We start from the raw sequence: 17,800 nt of genomic DNA on the forward strand, positions 1-17,800 counted from the left end.
TCATTAGTTCCTTGCTGTCAGTTATCTATGCGATCGATTTATACAAACAGTTCGCGGACGCTGGCTCTCCATACTCAATGTGTTGACAAGAACCAAGGTAGTTGACTGCACGATGCCTTAGGGCTTATTCAACAAGCATCGCCTGTTCTATTCTGGAGAAATAAGCACGGCGATTGGGGATATTGAATTTACTATCCAAAAACTAGGGATACAGTAATCAATGATAAGTGAGAGCCTTCAAAGTGAGAAAATAATGCTTGGCAATGGGCGTAAGGAGAAACTGTGAGGTATAATCGGCAGGGCATTGCATAAGTCAGGCTAGAAACCATAAATCCTTAGTATACCCGGGGACTTCTGCTCATTCTAACTAGAGGGAAATATGTAATTATAAGGCCTTAATGTAAGCTATGGGCATAGCTATGTTTGCTATTCAACCACCAGCGGCCTGAATACTGAGTGCCCCAAACCCGGTTTTAATGCTCAAACCAAATACTAAAATGCGACCTGTTCGACAGCCGATTACAACAGTTGTACCTGAAATTGCTGACCGCCGTGGCCAGTACTCGGACGGTAACCACAAAACCTTCTTGTTATTCCATGCAATCCAAGTTCCGCCCGAAATTCCGAAACTTCTTACTAAGGGTGGCGTAGGCCTTGTAAGGATATCTGACATTGCTGATTCTAATGGGTAATAGGAGGAATCCGATTGCGAGTCTAGGTCGCTATAAGACAGGACCACAGTACCAAGATCAGTTCGGAGCAGTTGTTCAGATTCAAACTCAATCTTGTCAATTGGTTTGCCCATGGCCAGGTTTTGAACACAGGACCCTGTCGCCGTATCCCAGATTTTGATAGTCTCGTCATACGACGCTGATGCAATCATTTGCCGTAAGCCTTTATGGGAGAAGGCAATTGATTTGATTATATCAGTATGCCCTCTCAGAATTCGAAGCTGGCTATCTGCATTTTCAGTTTCGTCTTGCAGTTTGATAGAGCAATCAGACGCCCATGCCAATATAGACTTATCGTGTGAAAAGGCAATCGAATCCACAGGACCATCTGGACTTTCAAGGGTTTGGTGACAGATTCCGGTGTCCATGTCCCAGATTTTAATTGTGCAATCATCTGATGCTGATATAAACGTTGAGAGGTCTGAAAAGACAAGCGAGTTAATTGTGTCACTGTGTCCCGGAAGCGTGCGAATACAGGCACCTGTGGCTGTATCCCAGATTCGGATCGTATTGTCGTATGACCCCGACACAAGGATGCGGCCACCGTCAGGTGAAAAAGTAATTGACTTGATCGAGCCCTCATGTCCGCTGAGTGTATACAAGCAACAACCTGTTGCCGCATCCCAGACTTTAATTGAAAAGTCATCAGACCCAGATGCAAATTTTCGGCTATCTGGTGAGAAAATGATGAGGTTGATCGTACTGCTATGGTCCTTATACGTGTGGCTACTGGTAGACATGCTCGTATCCCACATCTTGATGCTGTGATCTGCGCATCCTGATGCTAGTATACGACTATCGGGTGAGAAGGCGACGGAAGATATTGGCCCACAGTGATCTTTCAGCGTCTGTTTACAGACCGCCGTAGCCAAATCCCAAACCTTGATGGTAAAATCGTCGGAACCGGAAGCGATCATACGGCCATCATGCGAAAAAGCAACTGAATTGACCCAGTCAAGATGTCCTTCGAAAGTATGGGTTAAGACGCCTGTGCTCATGTCCCTGATCTTTACAGAACTGTCATGCAACCCCGTCGCAATCATGCGATCGTCAGGTGAGAAGGCTATTGAACGAACAAACTCTTCGTGGCTCCCGATGGTTCGTGTGCAGGTGCCTGCAATCGTGCAGTATATCTTGATACCATGTTCATGGAACGCTGCTGCCATAATTCGAGTGTCGGGTGAGAAGGCGACTGCGTCAAGTCGGGTATGATCACATTCGGAAAGCTTGAATGTCTTGACTAAGTCACCTGTAGCAATATTTGAGACGTTGACTGTTGAATCTTGAGATGCTGACGCAAACGTATTGCCATCAACTGAGATGGCGAGGGATAAGACTAAAGCATGGTGGCTCTCCAGCGTACGGATAAAGTGGCCTGTGACCGTGTCCCAGATTTCGCAATGCCTGGAGATTCCAACTGCTAGAAGTCGACCATCTGCTGAGAAAGAGATTGGACCTGTTTCGTACCGCTTGTTGGTATTAATAATCTGGGTGACCGCGCCTGCACTAGTCTCCCAGATCCTGATGGTACCATCCATGCAACCAGAGGCTAGAAGATCACCGCTGTAGGAGTATACGACACGGGTAATGTCCAAGGCATGGCCCTCAAGTGTCTGCAAACAAGGGCTCCAATCATCTTCCATGACAGGTTTGACATTTATCCATTCGGGCTCATCGCCCGAGTACACCTTTCTAATAAGGCTTTGAGCCGGGCTCAGTAGCAGTGCGGAATCATATATCTGCAAAGGATATGTCTCGATGCAGGTCTTATGATATCGAATGAATCGAACTGCATCTTGGATGAGGCCAATGAGTTCAATTCTGTTACTAATTGTCTGAGAACGTTAGCCAGACGAAGGAAAGACCACAAAAAGGCTACATTTACCTGTAAACGGGCTGATAACTTGGATAATGAAAGAACAACCTCCGACACGCTTCCAAGGAGGCTAATAGCCTCTAGCCAGAGTAAGTATCTGGCGGTAAAGAAATGACCGATCTCATTTCTTTCCTGGAAGTATCTGATCATATGATTCTTCGGAATTGCATCGTAGAGGTGATCAATGCAATGGATGCACGAATATCTCAAAGAAGCTAGAGGGTCGGGGTCTGGTCGTCGAATTTGGTCCACCCTTAATCCTGGATCTTCTATGCGGTATATGTTTCGCTTGAGGATGCTAGAGATAACCTGAATGGACTTCAAAAAAATGGAATTGTGTATGTCAGTAATACCAGCGGGATAGACATCGCTAGCTGCTTCCTTTTGTAAAAACTCTTTCGCCGAGTGGTGTACAAAGTAAACGACACTTTCTCGAAGGGTAAGAAAGCTGCCGCAAAACTGAATAAGTTCCTCTAAAAGCTCCTGATCTTGAGGAAAGTCTTCGGGAAAATCAACAATGTGATACATTTCAACCAGCGATATTGGTCGATACGCAACAGTTGCAACCGCGAGGATCTGCATGCAAAAGTTCGCGTCGTCCGACTCGCGTACATGCGCTATCATGCGGTTATAAAGAGAGTTAAGACCTCGGGGGAAGGACTTTACTCTCTCCCGTGCACTCCACGCTCGTACATGCATGAGCTCCTGGCAGACCAAAGCTACCCAAAGGAACGTGTTGTCTGCGTTTGATAGCAAATACTGCTCGATAGCATTACGTATCTCCGGAGTGTATCTTTTTGACTGGGCCAAATGTTCCATTTTATACTGGATATAACTGTGAACAGCGGCCGCAACAGACACGTGGCTCTGTTCGAGAGAAATTTCAACTTTATGCGGGACGCTTCGGAACTTTTCTTCAATTTCCGGGAGGTTGCGGCTGGACACAATCCACTTGACTCGGCCTGAACCACAGGTCTTTGAAATAAAATCGAGGAGGTCATCTCGATCACCCTCGCATTCGTCCAGCGCGTCGACTATTAGGAAGACTTCCTGAAGACTTGAATCCTGCAGGACGTTTGTTAGGATCTCTGATAGTGAAAACCACGCATTTACGTCTTCAAAAAGCTCCTTCCCTCCTTGATCATACTTCTGCTGCAAATGCGATACAAGATGATTATGCTGGGAGAGGAGATGGTAAAGGAGCCCACGTAAGACGGCCGTAGAAGTGTTGAGACGGCGGTCAGTGGCTTGGCAAAAGAAGAAACCCAATATGTTGTAATGGGAATCCTGTTGTAACTCGTTAATAATCCCGCAGAGCAACATGGTCTTGCCTTTGCCAGGGTCACCTCTGACCCAGAGAAGACGGCTCATAGGATCATCTCTCCAGGCTGCGAAATCAGGATTCTCTAGAATCCAGTAACACAAATCCTTTATAAGACCTCCTTTCGATGCTTCAATACGTAATTTGTCGATTGCAGGGTCGGTCAACCTCAAGTCGACAAGACATCTTGATTTATTCGGTGCACCTAACTTGCTTAATGAATGACCTACCCGGCTCAATTCACGGCTAACCTTACCTATGAACACATCTCTACCAGCATGGAAATTTCCTGCTCCGGATATTTGGACACCCACTCCGTCAAATGTAGTTTGGGCGCAGTCACCTTGGTCGTCATAGCCTTTGAGGTCACCTGACAATATGTGTTCCTTCGCAACAAGTTGCTTCGGCATTCTGTGACTTGGCGTTGGAACAGCTCTTTTTCACTTGATAATCGCTTTCTTGTGTTCGACACAGTTTTGCGTGGGTTGCTCAAATTTGAGTAGCCAGCTTGTACTATAGGTAGCATATGGATGAAAGCGAAAAGACATGCGGCAACATTAAGAGCAAAAGGATTGTGCGGGTTTTAGTTCGCGCCCTCAATATCGCCTCGTCGTTGCCTTGTAGGCAGCATACAGTACATTGGTCACATGCATTCATCACATTTATGCACCAGCACCCAATTATTTACAATAGCTGCTATCTTCTCGCATATTATCAGGTCATACGAGACGCCACGGCTTCTTGGCGAAACTTGGGTTTGCGGTCGGGTAGCATGTAAGGCTACAGGTTCTCTACATATTATAAAAGCCTTGTCTTTTCTACATCTCTCACGATTCTTTTATTTTATTTTTTTGGCAAGTCTATACCCGTCAAACATCTGCTTTACGGCAATTCGGCGCTTATTGCACGTTTAAACTTGACTCAGTTATTTGTATTTACTCAATCATTAGCCCTGGGTATGTATCAGACGTCTAAACAAAAATTTTAATCAAGAATATTTACCGTGACCTAACAACGCTTGTCAACCAGGACTCTTTCCTATCAATACTGTTTAAGCAACAAGGCTCGAATTAAAGACGCTCAATAGCAAACTGGAGACAATATGGGGACTTGCAAAACTTCTGGATGCAAATGCCCAATGAAAAAGAAGCCGTATGAAGAAGTAAAATGCACCAAGGAAACAAAGAATGGCGGAACGTGTACAGGCACATACTATAAATATTTTAAATGGAAGGGTTCGAAATGTGATTACTTAGGGAGCAAGGAAAAAGATACTAGGGGGTGCGGTCATGCAACTAGCCATAAACCTTGATTATTAGTTTCACACTGGCATTCATTCATGGAAGACAAACATCCCTTATCCTTTTCAACACCACACACCTGTCTCCCAGTAGACATCCTGAGAACGACAGGGTGTGATAACGTTAGAAGACATGCAAGTCACATCGGATCGTTTCTTCTACGAAATTCAGCTACAGCACTCCGCTCGTAGCCGATTGAACGTCTGAATTCGAGGATTGTTTAATCAGGTTTCATGCAGACGTCATGTTAGACATTTAGAGAAACAGCACCTAAGTGGGTAGCGTTAAGTGGGCGGGGGCTGATTGACTTATATGTTGGTAGAAAAGTTCTCTGCTAGAGTTCAATGCTTTTACTTGCTCGGGCACCCCAAATTGGTGGCCGGCCAACACCATTGGTGTCTGATGTTAAAGCCTATCGAGGCTGTGTAATATGTTGTTTGGTGGAGACCAACTTTGCATTGTCTCTGGTCTTCAATGCAATCAGTTGTACACTGATTCAGTTTTGTGATCTCGGGTGTGAGTTTAAAGCCAAGACTCATTAATTTGATACACTTTAACTTGAATATTCGGTGGCATCTACTGACGTATTCGCAGGATGAGCACGGCCCGTCAGCAGCATTCTCGGATTCGGTTTTAACGCTCGCCTAAGTCCAGGACAAGCCATTGCATTTACAGTAGGCATTGTCTCTAGTAAGTCTTCTCTAGTGGGCCATTGCACGGCCAGCAATTTACTCGAATCATGTGTACGCTTTAGGTTTGAACTCAAAATCAGTACCAAGATATGCCAAGAGCTCAGTATCAGTGTCAACTCCTAACAGGGGTCCCTAAAGTCGTCGTTAGACCTCTCGTCTAGATACACGGAGAAATTGGGATGACGGAACGTGTGTACCAGCAGGTGTATAAATAACATTCACCTGTAGCCTGCAGTCCTAGTTGACGACCTCTACAAAGAGTAGTTCTACTCCACTTCCAAATTGCCTTAAAGTCCTTCCAGAAGCCAACCTGAGTTACAGTAAGGTTATTCCCATAATGGTATACGAGCGAGAAAATCAATGCTGACCTCTCAGAAATGGCCCGTCTGTTGCTTCTTCTCACTGCCCTGGGAGCCGCCTTTACCCAGGTCGACGCAGCTTGCCAGTACCAGTTCAATGGCCCCAGTGGCACTTCCGAAACCCTCTGCCTTCCTGAAGGCAGCTCTCGCACCGTCAGTCTTGGAGGAGCCACAGTCAGCTACACGTTTGGCAGCTTTTGCGGGTCTGTCACTGTCAACAGCGGAACGGGCATCAATGTGAACATTTTGGGAAGCTGCTGAGTATGAGTCCGAGTTTTTTACGGTCTACAAGTGTGTTCAATCACCGTCAGCACCAGCGCGTTGTACATATTAAAAGGCCTCGTACTTGAGCGTTCTTTCAGTACTCAAATTATCATACATTGAGAAGTGACATCTGAGCTATCAGTTCACATCAGAGACGTAACTCATGTGACATTTTATTCTCATGTGCATTAAACTAGCACTTGGAAGCCTGTAGTCAGAGATATGAATACATCTATATATGCACGCTAGAAACACGATGCCGCCCTCCTCCTTCAAAACAGAAGGAATAATCCATTTTACACCGCGCAACGCCTGTCGCTCTTCTCACTTGCTGGTTTCCGGCATCTTGCCTTTATCCCTAACCTCAGTCTCAGGCCTGGGAGAATTCAATGGCTTTCGCCCGTGAATTGCGTATCCATCCCAGTACCCATGCAAATTCGTATTCTTCACATCCTGCCTCACATGAGAACAAAAGACAATAGTCTCAGCCTTGGACCACTCCAGCACCCTCGTAAACAACGCCAGCGACATGCCTTCCAACCCCGGCAGCAGCGACGCCTGCACCCACTGGCCCATCTCCTTTAGCTTGGGATCGTCGGGCCAGGGACTGACGGGGAACATGATTTTCGTGACGCTCACGTCCTCGAACCCTGCATCGCGCATCATCTGCGGGAACTCGTGCGTGATGGACAGCGACCGCCCGACCTTGTCGCACGCGTCGCGGATCATCCTCGTCCACCTGCTCAGCGGCATGTCGTCCGTGAGCGTCCCGTCGTCGCATTTGATGGGGTACTCGGAGTCGTGGATCTCAAAATACCCGCCGGGTTCGAGGCTCTTGTACGCCTGCGCGATGACCTCCCTCCAGTCGGAGAAGCAGCCGATCATGTTGCGCGCGAAGATGAAGTCGAACGGCTCCCTCCACGTCCACTCCTTTTCCAGGTCGTCGACCTCGAAGTGGCAATTAGGCGGCACGTAAATGGGTTGGATGGGACTGAGATCGACGCCGATTACCGTCGCCTGCGGGAACTCGTCCGCGTAGTCCAGCGCCCACACGCCCGTCCCCGTGCCCATGTCGAGGACTCTCCTGGCGCCGTCCTTCTTTGGACTGAGGCAAAACTCGCCGTCGAAAGTGAGCATCCAGAGGTGGCTTACGATGTCGAGGCGCTCCTGCTCCAGGGCGTCGTTGGGGAAGGCGTATTTGCCGTCCGACAGTTTGTGATACGTTCGACCGTTTTCACGGCGGTAGTTCAAAATGGAAGCACGCATCTGGGCCGAGTCGGCGTCCGTGCCGTCCCGGATGATGGGGATAGTCTGGCCGTCGTCGTCATCGTAGTAGTCTGGGTACTCCACTGCGGCAGCAATCGCAGCGTTTTCCGGTGCGGTAGCAGTAGCCGGACGGGCCGGCGTCATCGTGGTGGCCGGCCGGGCCATCTCCTTGGCCACGTCCGTGTCCACGTCGGTGGCTGTGGCTGTGGTAGCCGGTGGGGAGCACGACTGCGGCTCCGGCGGGGACTGGCTCACGGTCTTCCAGAAGTGATCGGCCATGATTTCTTTAGGCGCGGCTCGTGATCCTGGAGAGGCGCGGGGGCACCGCAACAGCAGCAGCAGCAGCAGCAACAACAACGTCAGCGGCGGCGGGGGCTGCTTCTGGTTTCTCAGGGACGATTCTTCCCACCCTCGGGCCTTTCGTGAGAATGCGTTACATATAATTAAAGAGTAGTGAAGGGGGTGAAAATCGTCCCACTCCATTCCAGCTCCCAGGGACCATCCCCGCCACCCACCGCCTGTTTCGCTCTTCCTGGGGGCGCGGCAACCCAACTGGTCAGATATTCCGAATCAACACAGCCATCCTTGCAAGTGTGAACGCTTATCCGAACCGACGGGACCATGCCTTTCTTGGGTGTCCCCCCCCCTAGTCTCGCGCCCGCGCCCATGGTGTGAGGAGCACAGAGCCAGGCACAGCACCAACCGGAACCGGAAGAACCTCCAATTCCGGCCAAAAATTCCCACGCCCCGGGGACTTGGGGAAAGGGCGGCTCGAAATCGCATCACCTCACACACACGCAAAAAGCCAGCTGCAGCTCCAATTCGCGACCGACAACGACCTTTCCGGCGACAGCCCGATCCCGAAAAACACATTCCCGGACCCTCTCACTGCCGCTTCGAGAACCCCCATAACAAGATGGTCGTCCGCATACGTCTTGCCCGCTTCGGGCGCGTCAACCAGCCTTTCTACAACATTGTTGTCTCGCAGGCCAGGTACGCTCGCCCTTTTCATCCTCAAGCTCTTCTCTAAGCAAAACGGGCCCAATTCGATAAATCCCCACTCTCCCTACGGGCTCACAAACGACAATGTCAAGGGAATAGCATGATAAAAGACAACGGAAGCTAATCACACCCGCAGAACCGCCCGCAACAGCAAGCCCATCGAGGTAATCGGCACCTATGACCCGGTCCCCAGACAAGACCCCTACGACGCCACGACGAAGCCGCACAAGGAAATCCGTCTCGACTCGCTGCGCGCAAAATACTGGATCGGTGTAGGAGCCCAGCCGACCGATACAGTCTGGAGACTTTTATCAATGGTACGAACCAACCTATTTCGCTCTCCTCCCCCCCCCCAGGAAGCTCCAACATGGATGGAGAACGACCCAGTGCCTGGCATGAGAACGAGTTAACATCTTCACAGGTCGGAATTCTCGAGCCAAAGTACAGACCAGACGGCCAGGCCAACACCGCAACGGCAGCCAAGTCCCTCAAAACTCCCGCGGCGCCGTCATCATAAAAGCATCCACATACAACCCGAGCGAGCTTGAAGAAGAAGAAGGCAGCCAGGCGTAGGTCAGGCTACGTTGTACAATAAAAAACACACAAAACAGTCGGGAAGCATCAAAATCCTCGATACGCTTTCCGGCGGGAGAAGGGGCTCATTACTGAAAATGGGAGGGGGGAGGGGAAAGAATCGCCGAGATCAAATGTCTGTATGAACATCAGCACCGAATCGGATGGATTGGGGGCCCAGAACCGAAGGACCAGGAGAAAGAATATTCTTTCGCCGAGACGGAGCACAAGTGAGGACGTTCTTCGTCACAGTCAGTATTGGACAAACCGGGGCCTCAGACACAATCAGCGGACATGTCACATCAATTGTACACTATCAGGGACTTGTATAAAAACAAGAAAAGACAAAAGACCAACAAAATGTCACTCCATTTGAAGCCATTTTATAAGCTAGTCAGGTTTACCTCCGTGGCTACTCGGTCGGACCCGTCTTTAATCCTTAAAAACTCGTCTCTTGCGTGAGACTTGACAGAGAAGTGAATTAGACATAGGAAAAGCTAGGGAACAAGAAAACGCCCAGAATGCAGCCCACCGCGCTGGTAAGCGATCAACGAGAGAACAAGCTCCTGGTGAAAACAAAGTATGAGAAGCACCAAACGAGAAAAGTAAAACAAAACCACCCAACTCCGTGAATGCGCGACGAGTTCTCAAGGGATTTTCTTTCCCGCCGCCATGTCTATCCCAAACGGCCGTACAAGGGCATCCCTTTGCATCATCCAAAACTACTCTTCCTCTAAAGCTCTGTTGGTGAGAAAAGGTCAAAATAATGCTTTCGCTCAATGCGATACGTGGAACACAATGTTCATAATGAGGCAGACAACCATGACGCAGAGGCCGTAGATGGCCAGCGCCAATGCAAGCTTGCGGAGCAAGTCCTGCTCGATGTGCTCAAGGTCCCAGCGCCACTTACGATTCCACTTGCGGGGGTTAATGACGACGCTCGCCGCGCTGCCGAGGCTGGCGATGCTGTTGATCATGGTGGCCTCGTCCTCCTCGTCTGAGGGGATATCGGCGTCGTCGTCTTCCTTGTGAAGGCGCTGCTGGTGGACGCTGTCGGGGTCGCTGATCTTGTAGTAAAAGAGACCCGGGAGGATGAAGCTGATACTGGTAGAGCCGGTGCTGCCAACATAGGCAAGCACTCTCTCAAGGCTGTGAACCGAGAGGGCCGTGATATAAGACAAAACGAGAATAATGCTGGTGAGCAGTGCAAAGCGAATGTCGCTCATGGAAGAAGTAGATCCGTGGTCCGATCGGATGGATGCCGAGGACGGCAGAAGAGGACGGCCGCCGGGAGAGGTCGACCGGCCGTTTCCGTTGGCGGCTCGGTTGGGACGCCATTTCAGGATAGCATCGATGGAGGCGCGGCAGGGGTGAACCTGCAAGGGGACCGAGAAAGTAACGAGGATGACAATGGCCAATTGGCCAATGTAAGAAGCAAGACTCGCGGAGTCTAAAAGAGGTTAGCAATGACTCAGAGATGAGCACGCGACCACTTACACATCTGGACAATGTTGCCCGTAACGGCGTTGCCAAAGGTGAGGTAGCCAGTAATAGCGACGAGGATATAAATGCTGGCGGCAGAGCCGATGCTGGATCCAACAACGCCGATAATGCTGCCAGGCGAGTTGTCCTTGATCTCGTTCAAGATGGAGAACATCTGGAGCAAATTAGCACATATCACAAAACCCTCCCCCCAGCGCGAGAACCTACGTTCTGATGGCAAGTGTACGCGAAGACTACCACCGGCAGAGTGCTTAGCACTGCGACAGTGCTCTCGGGCTTCACAACCCTGATCTGGCTGGTATCCTTGAGGGGACTATCGGCAAAGTGATAGACGACCAATACAATCAGGTATCCAATGGACACCAGCGCAACGACACTGGTGTACTTGAGCGAGTCCAGTCGCTTAAGGAAACTCAGCGGAATGATGATCAGCATGAAGAGGGTAATGTAGAAGTTCCTCTCGCCAAGGTATGGTCTCGTCTCAGCCAAGCCGCTGAACAGCCCCAGGCAGACCTTGGGCATCAGGTCGCCGATGATGATCATATAGGAGACGCCGACGCCAAAGCATTTTATCGCAATGGCGGTATCAAAAATGATGGCAGCGTTCGGGTAGGTAATCTTGGATATCGCAAAGAAGGACGAGGTTCCGCGGTCAAGGTAGCGCGCGCAGCGAGATTGTAGGTAGAGCCCGAATGCAGCCGTGATGCCGGACCAGACTATCAAGAAGGATCCGAGCATTATTCCCATGTGCGACACCACGGAAGGCATCGCCAATGTTCCCGCACCGACAACTATTCATCGCAAAACCGTCAGCTCCGTTTTCCCATTTTCACCCCGCACATGCTCGGGTATTGTACTCTCGGCAGGTCATGCGACATCACGTACTTGTATTGAGCAGGTTGATGACACTGCTCACCATGGAGGCCTGGCCTCCGCCCTCCTTTCCATTTCTTCGGCGTTGTCTGCGCATAGGATATCTGTCAGTCAAAGGTCTACTACACTCCTTCTCTTGTGTGGGCCGTTTCGTTCATCTTCGGTAGCAGGCGGAGGGGTTATGCCGACGTACCGTGACATTTCGCCGGAGCTTCCAGACGCAATTGAATTTGCGTTTCCATCAGAGATGCTCGAATAATTCGTCATAGTATTTCGCACCCGGTCGTCGGTCGTCGAATCGGTCGAACGTCGCCAGATTGCGTCGTCTCTCGCGGGCGGATTTCGGGACAGTGTCGCAAGTCGCCAAAGCGAATTGTGTCCAGTTAAAGCAGAAAAAGGCCCGAAGAGGAAACCGGAACCGGTGGTAAGATTAGATAAAGCAAAAAGGTTGTCCGCTCCAGGGCAATTAAAGCCTAAAAATAAATGGTGGTAAAACGTGTCGTTTACTCTGCTTGCGATTGTCGATTGAAAAGAGAAAAAAAAAAAAAAAGTCCCCCGTATAGGCAGATGTAAGGTTAAGAATTAAACGAACAAAAACAAGAAGCGACCAAAAGGAAGATGTTCGTTCGTCGTGCTCGGGATCCCGGCCTTGCACAGCGGCTTTGCGGCAAGCGCTCGCAAATCGGAGAGCGGAGAAATAGGTGTGACGTGAGGGTGTGTGGTGGAGGAGGACAGGACAGGCAGCTGTGACGTGCTTTCCTGCAAATCTCTCGAAATGTTGACTGATCCCAACTGGGACAAACCTCGCAGGGTCTCTTGGGTAGTGTAGCGACCCTGAGTAATTCAACTTGGCGACAGTCGATGCTGCTGTCGGTATCTGTCTGTTTGGTCGAGCACTCAACTAGTCAGGGTAGTGAGCGAGTCGAGAGTTGTGGTTTTTTTTCAGACGGTGGCGACGGCGGCGGCGGCGGCGACGACGGCGATGAAGTGGTCGTCGTCACCGTCGTTGGTGTTCTTGTTCTTGTATCCTAATCTTTTGCGATCGCAACTTCTGACTCGAGTCTGACTTTCGCTGTCGCCGACAGACGAAGCTTATGGGTTAGGCAAGGCAATACCTTTCCTGACTCCTACTACTACGTGGTAAGTAGACTTTCGAACAACTGGACGGCGAAAAAAAAAAAAAGATTGCGTTCCGTCTGACAGCAGCCCCTGGGAGGGTTCCCGCAGAATAAACGACAACTTTAAAGGTATTAATTAAGGATGACCACGGTATCAGTAGGCGCCAGGAGACGAGGGTCCTCGTAGCATTTCATTCAGGTCCCAGAGGTCCAAAGGTCCAAAATGTCGTTGGTTTCGGCAACTTTTAGGTAAAAAAACGGAGCTCCCCGACTAGGAATGTGGTCGTCTTACGTACCTGCCAACCCCGGGGCAGTGGACACATTACATACGTAGTACGCAGTGGCCACTACAGCTACAGCGATAGGTACCAGTAGTAGCAGTTGGGCAGACGCTAATGTCACTGCCCGGTGGACACCAAGAAGCCACTGGACAGGCCACTATAGATTGGCCACGAGGCACTACCGCACTTTCCGACTGTCCGCCGGCCCCATTCCTAGCGTTCCCTGGAATGAACACTCACCCTCTCTTTTTTAGTCAATCTGGCCTCGGCGCCTTCAGAGACATGCCCAACCTCCCCCACTCGCCCACCCACCCAGGCAGGGAAAAGTCACAAGCCACACATCACCTGGTCACCCTACCGGAATGCTCTGTTGCACTGAGCTGTACCTCGCGCTATAGCAAACAGCTTCAGCCACTCCTGACGCAGTAAATCAAACATCCTCAGCCTTACCACGCTAGGGGCCCATGACCGGAGACGACACTTGATCTATTGGGAATGTCGAAACCTCTCTGTTTGGTTATCCCACTGAACGCATACCTTTTCAACTGCGACATCTATCCGTCATCGGCCAAGCCGCACTAGGGAGGCGTTCTTATTCACACCGCGTGCGATATTGTGTTGTGATTGCAGACATCCAGTCACCTGGTGCAGCACAACGGCCCCCTACTTTGATTTACCCATACGTACCGTCCATTGACACGCGATATCACGCGAAATTGTTACCATTATGGATTCTTCACTTGATAAAACGACCCTTTCGACGATATCGCTGCTCGAGTCGCGTCTTCTCCGTATCGAACACCTGCTCTACGGCCCGACCGCCGCGGCACCTTTTTCGCACACCGATTCGGCCAGTGAAACTTTGGAGGACCTTGAGCGCCGTTTCAACCACCTTCTGTCTCGCATCCGCGTCTACGGTGAGATTATGAAAATTTGTACGCTGAGATATGGCACCTTCTTACTTGGGAGTTCGCTAACCAATTGGCAGATAACTCACATCCGACCCTCTTCCAACCCCCACCGCCGTCCGAACCTCCCATCCAACTCGGCCCCGAAGCAGTTCAGGCAACCGTCTTGGCGTCCGCTGCCTCTTTCCCCGCGACGGCCTCGTCTCTGACCTCCGTCAACGACTGCCCGATTCCCGAGCCCTCGCAGAGCGCCGCTCTTGCCTCCCTTGTGCCAAGGATGCGTGGTATTGAAGCAACTCAGATCGCGCAGGCGGCTGAAATGGCTCAACTCCGCGCGAGAAGCGAAGAGGTCCTCAAGAGCTGGTACCAGCAAGGAGTCCTGGGGGCCTCCGACTTCGTTGCCGATGTGGAGAGCAGGGTGGAGAGGATAGAGCGTCGTGTACGAAGAGCCGAGCGGGAGAAAGAGGAGGCAGCAGCCATATGAGATCCCCCGTCTGACAGACATCAATTTTGACGTCCGACACGGAGTTGAGCCTTATGGCGACGTTCTCGTATGCGCAAGGGCTCGCATATCTTTAACTCCTGCACATATAGCCTTCGGCTCGGGGTCATCATCAGTCACGGATCGCTCATCCGCAGAACTGCAATGCAGCCTTCTGCCGACCATGCATGAAACAAATAGTGGCTATATTGGGTCGATACTCCGCCATTTTATCGCGGTTGAGGTCCGGTTTAGTATGACACTGTGTCTTTTGTCGAAATGACAGTACCATGAACACCCGCTCTGTCGGTATCGGTCGCATTTCATCTCAAAACCGACAAAGAGACGAAAAAGCTCTGTCCACCTTGCACGACATGACGGACGGAGTACCTCGGTGCATGGATCGCAGCAGGTTCGGACTGCCCTATCATACGTGGGTGGCAGCCAGTGCTCTGACGTCGTCCGCCCGAACGTTCAACGCAGGCAAGGAACACAAGAAAAAAAACGAAAATTTTATTCAGAGTTTGTGCGATCGGATCGGAGACACCAATCATGCAGACGAGATGGCCGGGTCCGGAAAGGCAGGATGCTTGCTCGTCCGCACGGGATTTGCCTCTCCGCGTTTCAGGAACGGATTTGCCCCCAAGCTGTAGAACTGGTGACCGAAGTCGATCAGGCATTAGCCTACTGCCGAAGGAGGATAGATTGGACAGGGCCTCCCATTACCACCCGGCCAGAGTAAGTGATGGACAATGGCAAGTTAGGCAAGTACTTGATATCATAAAAGCTTCATTGTTTGATATTATTGCGACGCTGCTCTATCGTCATCATGTAGTCAAGGGCATGATTGCTGTCGTGAGTCCAGACTTGACAGGGGTTTCGTCCGAGCGCTAGAGGGTTGGTTACATTGTGTGCTAGAAAGCGGAAGAAGGCTGATCTACCAAACCACAAAAGCTTGGCTTCGCAAGTGCTATTGACTGCAGTCTTCAGGGGGCCCGTCTGTGAGTTATCATGCACAGATGACGGACTAGCTGTGACCACAACCCTCAAATAGGTTTGGTTGGCTGCTCCTCGATAATGAACAGATGTGGCAATGTCTACGTCTTGTTCGGCCCCTGATCTGCTCCGAAGTGAGCACAGCGTGAATGTCCTCTTGACATGTAATCAACTCTGTACGGTCGTTTTCCCTCTGACGGCGTGACGTTGCAATATGACAAATTTTCAAGAAGCCAAATGTATGAAGTCGCCTACCCCGCGCCGTCCAGACTGTCGGATCACCAAATGTTTCCTTGATTTTCGAACCACTGGAGCTGGCGTGTTTAGCCACATGTGGAAGCCACAGAGGTGTCGGATGCATATAAATGGAACTTCCCCCTCATGAGCTGACTGAAATAAGCGAGGACCGTCCAATGGCGCGCCGCTTCGCTCGGACTTGTTCGTTCGTAAGAGCTGCCGGGGTCAGATCCAGGGGTATGGGCTGGAGGATGGGGCTGTGGCAGAAAAATGTTAAGGCACACAGTGTGTCACGAGCTGACCTTGTCGAGTCGACTACTAGTATCCAGACTCTCGTAAAGAGTTTTGGGCACTTGCCCGCATTGCGAATGTCAAAAACCTTGGGATGTAAAGTCGCTGAGGGACTGTAAATGGTACTGAGCAAAGTCCCGCATGGACCAGCATCAGCCGTAGGAAGAGGGGCGAGTTGATCCTGTGGTTCAAGCTTGCGGGACCTTAACCCGCGTATTCTTTTGGGATGGTATTCAGATTAAGACTTGGCGCCGCGTCGATACGAACACCGAGCATACGTGAATCCTAGTTCGGAAATGGGGCTAAAGCCTTGGGAATTTTGAATCAGAAAGAGTCTCGGGAACTTCGGCCCATGGACACCACAAGCATTATCTGCACTGCGGTCTAGCGACCTCTAAACTGGATATATGAGGGTAAACACAGCATGCCCACGGCATGGCTCACGCATCTACCGTCGGCGTCTAGTGACCAGGGGTTTTGTCAAACTCCAGGACGTGTATGGCGTTCTAGCAGATAGAGAACACTTCAATTCGGGCCCGGTAAGAGCACTAAAGGCCCAACAACAAGCGCCGAGAGACCCGGCAATCGGCTTGACGGCGTGTAATTTCTTGGATGATGGGGTTTCGAAAATGGACTTGGTCCGACACATGAAAAAACTAGCCCACTAGCGGTCGACTGCCCACAGCTATGTCTCCATAGTAAAACCGACAGACGAGGCTTCAAAAGAGCCATCGAGGTATGGGTTCAATTGAGCAGAGATCTGGTTTGCAACCTTCAGTTCAGATCGTGACCGATTACTGTTACCATTCCATGCGCCAGGCATCAAGAAAACATTGCCTTGTTGAGGGAATCAATGCTGGGACGAAGGAACGAAACACGAGTAAGGGATGCCAGGGACATTGAAGGTGGGCTGTGCGCGTGTTGTTAAAGCCGCGTTCATCCATTCGCGCTATGAAATGACAAGCTTTAAATGGTATTGCAAGCGGGTGATCAGTCGTAGTATCACAAAAAAATGGTTGTGAAAGAATTTGACAGCTACGTGGGTGACGATGATGGTGATGCGGTGGCAATGGCGTTCTGAGATAGCTAAGAGACTGGTGTCACCTGGACAAGCCATTGTTTTGGTGTCTAGGTAGTTTCGGGAATCGGTCTTGTTGCAGAGCGCCTTGTTCTAGGCCGGAAGATCCAACTTGTGGCGGTTGGTGCTCCGGTTCCTATGGTTTCAGGCGTTGAAAGACCGCCAACGGCCAGCCACTGCTTGCAATTCAAGCTGTTGCAGAATTAGTAGGCCGGTAATAACAGTTCAGCGGTCGCTGACCATCTTTGGTGGAAGAGCCACGACGTAAAAGTCTCAGGGGATAGTTGGTCAAAATCAACCGCAAGCCAGTACAAGCCAGGATACTTGCTGGCCTGCTACATACCCAACGGTTAAGAAGCTAACGGGTATGGATGTGATCTGAGCAACCTCAAGAGATCTGGCGGCTGCAGCACGAAGAGAAGATGTGCTATCTGTACTTGTCAACCAGTCGACAGGGGGGGCAGACAATAGGCGGACTGACACGGACAATCGGCGGATAACAACGAGCCGCAGAGTGCAGGCGGAGCAGGGTAAAGAGTCAACGACACGTGAGGGTCCGAGAGCTAGGTATCGGGCGTCGGATAACCCCGTTCTGGGTGCGACTCTTCAGCGCGGCCGTCTCCTTCGTCTCCTTCGAACAGAGTGCCTC

General features: G+C 50.6%; 7 protein-coding genes across 7 annotated transcripts; 4 read left to right on the forward strand and 3 right to left on the reverse strand.

Moving 5' to 3' along the window:
* Nucleotides 1-430: 430 nt before the first annotated feature.
* Nucleotides 431-4,338, reverse strand: CTRU02_206891 (Vegetative incompatibility protein HET-E-1-like protein 15; the record flags this gene model as incomplete). The annotated part of the gene is made up of 3 exons (XM_070204794.1): nt 431-2,566; nt 2,617-4,127; nt 4,173-4,338. 3 exons carry the CDS (start codon nt 4,336-4,338, stop codon nt 431-433), a joined length of 3,813 nt encoding a protein of 1,270 aa, XP_070061327.1.
* Nucleotides 4,339-5,030: 692 nt separating this feature from the next.
* CTRU02_206892 (uncharacterized protein) lies at nt 5,031-5,240 on the forward strand (the record flags this gene model as incomplete). Its single annotated transcript, XM_036733619.1, has 1 exon — nt 5,031-5,240. One exon carries the CDS (start codon nt 5,031-5,033, stop codon nt 5,238-5,240), a length of 210 nt encoding a protein of 69 aa, XP_036574650.1.
* Nucleotides 5,241-6,298: 1,058 nt separating this feature from the next.
* On the forward strand, nt 6,299-6,541 carry CTRU02_206893 (uncharacterized protein; the record flags this gene model as incomplete). Its single annotated transcript, XM_036733620.1, has 1 exon — nt 6,299-6,541. The coding sequence occupies one exon, from the start codon at nt 6,299-6,301 to the stop codon at nt 6,539-6,541; it is 243 nt and encodes an 80-aa protein (XP_036574651.1).
* Nucleotides 6,542-6,868: 327 nt separating this feature from the next.
* CTRU02_206894 (methyltransferase domain-containing protein) lies at nt 6,869-8,293 on the reverse strand (the record flags this gene model as incomplete). Its single annotated transcript, XM_036733621.1, has 1 exon — nt 6,869-8,293. One exon carries the CDS (start codon nt 8,291-8,293, stop codon nt 6,869-6,871), a length of 1,425 nt encoding a protein of 474 aa, XP_036574652.1.
* A 433-nt stretch (nt 8,294-8,726) lies between these two features.
* Nucleotides 8,727-9,329, forward strand: CTRU02_206895 (mitochondrial 37S ribosomal protein bS16m; the record flags this gene model as incomplete). The annotated part of the gene is made up of 3 exons (XM_036733622.1): nt 8,727-8,803; nt 8,949-9,129; nt 9,234-9,329. The coding sequence occupies 3 exons, from the start codon at nt 8,727-8,729 to the stop codon at nt 9,327-9,329; spliced, it is 354 nt and encodes a 117-aa protein (XP_036574653.1).
* An 832-nt stretch (nt 9,330-10,161) lies between these two features.
* Nucleotides 10,162-12,028, reverse strand: CTRU02_206896 (transmembrane amino acid transporter; the record flags this gene model as incomplete). Its single annotated transcript, XM_036733623.1, has 5 exons — nt 10,162-10,835; nt 10,883-11,042; nt 11,096-11,679; nt 11,774-11,850; nt 11,955-12,028. The coding sequence occupies 5 exons, from the start codon at nt 12,026-12,028 to the stop codon at nt 10,162-10,164; spliced, it is 1,569 nt and encodes a 522-aa protein (XP_036574654.1).
* Nucleotides 12,029-13,887: 1,859 nt separating this feature from the next.
* CTRU02_206897 (nuclear distribution protein) lies at nt 13,888-14,552 on the forward strand (the record flags this gene model as incomplete). The annotated part of the gene is made up of 2 exons (XM_036733624.1): nt 13,888-14,095; nt 14,149-14,552. The coding sequence occupies 2 exons, from the start codon at nt 13,888-13,890 to the stop codon at nt 14,550-14,552; spliced, it is 612 nt and encodes a 203-aa protein (XP_036574655.1).
* Nucleotides 14,553-17,800: the final 3,248 nt, after the last annotated feature.

The sequence above is a fragment of the Colletotrichum truncatum genome, assembly GCF_014235925.2.
Source record: "Colletotrichum truncatum strain CMES1059 chromosome Unknown Contig_0004, whole genome shotgun sequence".
NCBI lineage: Eukaryota > Fungi > Ascomycota > Sordariomycetes > Glomerellales > Glomerellaceae > Colletotrichum > Colletotrichum truncatum.